Raw genomic sequence first — 4,851 nt, forward strand, 5'->3', positions numbered from 1 at the left:
ATTGATTTTCAAAAAAAATATATAAAAGTATTAATTATAAAAAAGTTACATATTAACCAAAAATCCTTTATATGAAAATGAATTATTTTTATTATTTTTTTATTAACTTTATGGAGTATTATTTAAAAGTATTTAATTTTTAGAACTTTAATCATTGATATTAAAAAATTATTTGTTTTTATTTTAAATTTAATTTCGATAATTATTATTTTTTAAATTCAATCCTCTATGTTTATTTTAATTTTTATTATTACTATTATCTTATAAAATATTAAACTTTAAATAATTTAAAGTTTCATCTTTTTAATCTTATTATTTTAAATTTATATATTATTATACTTATTATTTTTATTATTATTATAATAATTATTAATTTTATAATTTTTATTGTATTTATTATTGTAAATTTTATTATTATTGTTGTTGTTATTATTATTATTATTATTATTATTATTATATTATTATTATTATTATTATTATTATTATTTAATCATCATAAACTTCTGAAAGATTAACTTCTTGTTCTGTTTTTTGATAAAAATTATAATTTTTTAATGAAGGTGTATTATATGTTTACTATTATTAATTAATATTAAAGTAATTTTCATTAATAATTTAATATTCTTTATTATTTGGAATAAGATCCTATTCATTAGTCTAAATTTCAATTTATTTTATATTTTTTTTACGAGTTAAAATTTCATTAAATTTCATATTTCTATTATTTTCATCATATTTATCTTCTTTAATATTTTTAACTATTTTTTTTTTATCGTTTTCTTTTTTTATTATTTTTTTTTCAAATTTTTTTATAGACTATTCATTTTCTTAATTTTTTTATATTTTTTAATATTCTAAATATTCTATTGATTCTTTTATAAAATCATAATTTTAATTTTTTTGTTATTCTTAAAATATATCTTATCCATAACTAGTATGTACAAATTCTAATTCAGGTTTAAAAAATACTTTATTCTATTTATTTTCTTTTATGCTATTCATTTCTTAACTTTAACATTCCCAAGATTCAGGTATTATTTAACTTTATTTATCTCCAAATGCTTATATTAATTAATTTTAATAATTTGAAAATTTTAATTATAGAATTCCTTATATCTTTTATTGTTTTTATTTTGTGTTTTTTTATTTATATTTTTTGTTTACATTTGTGTTTATTGTACTTTAACCACTGGTGTTTATATATATACTTGAATGAATATTTTATTATTTTGGCTATTTTAGTTACTTTTTTCCTATTTAAATGCTATTTGATTCCATTGTACTTGTTTATTGTTAAAACATTTTTGTGTATATATTGTTTTATTTAAATTTTTTTTTTTTTAATAAATTTTTTATTTGTTTATTAATTTTTTTTTTTTTAAATGATGCTTTTTTTTTTGAATAATAAATAAATTAAGTTAAATATAAAAAAATTAAATTATTCAATTTATTTTTTATTAGATTAAAGTATTAAATAATAATACAAACAAATTAATTTTAATAAAATAAAAATAAAAATTTATAATAAAACAAAAGTGAAATATAATTATGAGTAGAAACAGTGAAAGTTGTATTTTAAATTTAGACTATTATAAAGAAATTAAAAGTAGATAAAAAAAATACTAAAGTTAATATTATACAAATAGATAATAAAATTCAAGAAAACAACAAATTTTAACAAGATCAAATATAACATAATAAAAGAGTTTCACAATCATTACACAAAACGAATTCTTTTTAAGAAAATAAGTAAAAAATACGAAATTTTGAACAATCTATATATATATATACATATATATAAAATAAATATAGTAAAGTAGAATAATTAAACTAATTTATAAATTTTATAAATCATTTATGTAATTTCGATTCTTTAAAAAAATCTAAATATAATGATGAAATCTATAAGTTATTATAAATAGACTATTAGGTCCTTTAGAAATTTACAAGTGAATAATCTAGAAAAGAATATATAATAAAGAGTTTAATTAAAAATAATAATTAAAGTTTTTTTTTTTTTCTTTTTATAAAAAAATAAATTAATAATATTTTTTTTTTTTTTTTTTTTGTAAATTATAAAAAGATATTAAAGGAAATTTAGAAAATTAAAAAGTTTACAAAAAAAATTTTGATAATGAAAAATTTTTTTTAGATTGGATTAAAATAAAAACTTTTTATTAAAATTTATAAAAGAAAATCAAATTTAGATTAATAGATAATTTAACAAATAATAAAAATTTAAAAAATGTTTAAGAATATCTTAAAAATAAATAATAAAATTCCAAAAAAACATTAAAAATTGAATTAAATCCTTTTTCTGAACGAAATACACCATCTAAAACTGTATTTTAAATTCGAAAAGAAGGCAAATTAGAAGAATTTAAATGGAACCAAAATATTGAGAAAATGTACAAAAAAGGATAAACTGAAAAAAAATATGAAAATAAAGGAAAAACTAAGGAATAATTCAAATCATAAAAGATATTGAAACTGAATAAAATATAAAAGAATATAGAGAAAGTTTAATATAGAAACACTAAAATAATGATTATTTGTCAGAAAAAGAATACAGTTTTATTGCTAAAACAAGTACTTTATTAATGAAAAATGTAGACAAGGATTATATATTAGAAAGCCTGAAGTTTTTAGATCCAGAAATATTTTAAAATATAGAGTTTTAAGTGGCTGAGGAAATTATAAACAGCTTTACAAAAGTAGTTTAATTTGTAAAAGAAAAAAGACATAAATATTTAATATAAAATTTATAAAAAAATAAAGAAAAAAATGTAAATTAAAAATTCTGTTAAGAAAATTTTAAAAAAAATTAATGAAAAATAAATTAATAGAAATATTAATGGAGAAAAAGAATAAAAACAATCAAGATAATATAAAACTTACTTTAAAGAAACCAAATTATTTGCTTTATAATTTCGTTGCTGGTTTAGCGTGTAAATTGGAATTAAATTAAAATTTAAATTAATGTTCTTTTAGATAAAAAAAATAAAGATCACTTTATTAAATAAATGATTTATAAGTAACTTCTTCTATTTAAAAAGAAATTTTTCATCCATCAAGAGAGATTTTATTAAAAAAAAATTAAAATAGTAATATTAATATAACTAATAATAACAATAATAGTAATAATAATAATAATAATAATAATAATAACAATAATAAAAATAATAATAATAATAATAATAATAATAATAATAATACTAATAATAATAAAAATAATAATAATAATATTAACAAAATAAAATCTAATAATAATATTATTATAAATAATATTTATTAAAATAATTTTAGTATTTTTAGTAATTATAATAATTAAAATAATTAAAATAAAATTTATAAATATAACAATGCTAATATTATTAATAATACTAATAATAATATTAGTAATAATAATAACAATTTAAATTAGTAAATTCTTAACTAAGTTCTTTAATAAAAAATCATTAGATTTTATTTTCTAATTTCTATACTGGTGGACCTTTGTAGAAAGACTAAAATATATTAATTATAAAAAATGCTTTTTAAACTAAAGAAAATTTTAATGATTTAAAATTAAAAATTTAAAACTAAGCCTGTAAGATTATTTAGGCTTTTTTCAGATCATATTTTACTCGTAAACATTTAATCAATATATTAAATAATAATAATAATAATAATAATAATAATAATAATAATAATAATAATAATATTAAATATAATAATTTTAATAATAATCTATAAGAAATATAAAAAGAAAAAAGTATAATTTACCCTTCAAAATTTTAAGAAATAAAATAAATTATTAATTAAAATTCTTTTTTAAAAACTGGTAAAAAACCCAATTAATATTAAATTTTTAGAAAGCATTTTTTCCAAAAAGCTGAAAATATTAAAAGGCAAAATAAATGTGATAAAATCTCTTTAAATAATAGTATTAGATAAAATCTTTTAATATCAAACAGAATTTCTTAAACTTCTTTTTCTAACAAAAGAAGTCCTTTAAAAATTACTTATATTAATCCTACATAACTTTTGAAACATAAAAGGCTTTTAGATTCGGCTAAAAAGAATATACTAGATTACGTACTTTTTCGGGTTTTGTTTATGAAAAATAAGATATTAATGTTTAAGATGAAAATTAAAATACAGCTTTATATTATGCTGTGAAACATCAAAATATAGAATTCGTTAACTTTTTGTTGTCAAAAGGGGCTGATATTAATAAATAATGCTTTAAGGGAAATACAGCTTTACATATGGCTTTTAAAGTATAAAATGAATAGATTATTATGGATTTAATGTAAAATGGAGGAGATTTAAATATTCTAAATTAATATAATTAAAGCCCATTAGCTTTTGGAAATATTGAATTTTTAAAAAAATTGGACTATAAAAATGTATAGCATTTACTTAAGGAAAATCAATTACCGTTGAGGATAATAATAAATTATATTTTAATCAATATTTTTGTTAAAAAAAAGAGGAAGTTTATACATGAAAAGTATAAATAATTTTGAATTTTTTTTCCTTATTAAAATAAAAAATTTTATTAATAACTTTTCTTTTCTTTTTTTTTTTTTTACGAAATAAAAAAAAAAATATTATGTGAAAAATATAATAAATAAATTTATATCCAAAAATTTTAGTTTTAAGAAAAATTTATTTTTTTATTTAAAATTATATTTAATTAATTTTTGAAAAAACTAGGAAAATGGAAGAATATGAAAAAAAAAAAAAATGAAAATTGCTAAAAAGAATATATTATAATATATATATATATATATATATATATATAAATATATATATATATATATATTATATTCAAATAGATTCCTATTTAAATATCTATTTATATTT

The 4,851-nt window shown here is 14.1% G+C and overlaps 1 protein-coding gene across 1 annotated transcript, besides 9 other annotated features; it reads left to right on the top strand. All coding sequences in view use genetic code 6, as the record gives it.

Annotated features, from left to right (window-relative positions):
• Positions 1–323: 323 nt before the first annotated feature.
• Positions 324–487: a microsatellite.
• A 630-nt stretch (positions 488–1,117) lies between these two features.
• Positions 1,118–1,162: a microsatellite.
• A 163-nt stretch (positions 1,163–1,325) lies between these two features.
• Positions 1,326–1,382: a microsatellite.
• Positions 1,383–2,816: 1,434 nt separating this feature from the next.
• Positions 2,817–2,849: a microsatellite.
• Positions 2,850–3,100: 251 nt separating this feature from the next.
• Positions 3,101–3,272: a microsatellite.
• Positions 3,266–3,305: a microsatellite.
• A 10-nt stretch (positions 3,306–3,315) lies between these two features.
• Positions 3,316–3,345: a microsatellite.
• Positions 3,346–3,651: 306 nt separating this feature from the next.
• Positions 3,652–3,729: a microsatellite.
• A 354-nt stretch (positions 3,730–4,083) lies between these two features.
• Positions 4,084–4,524, top strand: IMG5_049690 (IQ calmodulin-binding motif family protein, putative; the record flags this gene model as incomplete). The annotated part of the gene is made up of 1 exon (XM_004037480.1): positions 4,084–4,524. A coding segment is annotated over one exon (426 nt), but the record flags the coding sequence as incomplete, so codon positions are not given.
• Positions 4,525–4,750: 226 nt separating this feature from the next.
• Positions 4,751–4,815: a microsatellite.
• Positions 4,816–4,851: the final 36 nt, after the last annotated feature.

This window comes from Ichthyophthirius multifiliis (assembly GCF_000220395.1).
Source record: "Ichthyophthirius multifiliis unplaced genomic scaffold scaff_1120509250132, whole genome shotgun sequence".
Taxonomy (NCBI): Eukaryota; Ciliophora; class Oligohymenophorea; order Hymenostomatida; genus Ichthyophthirius; species Ichthyophthirius multifiliis.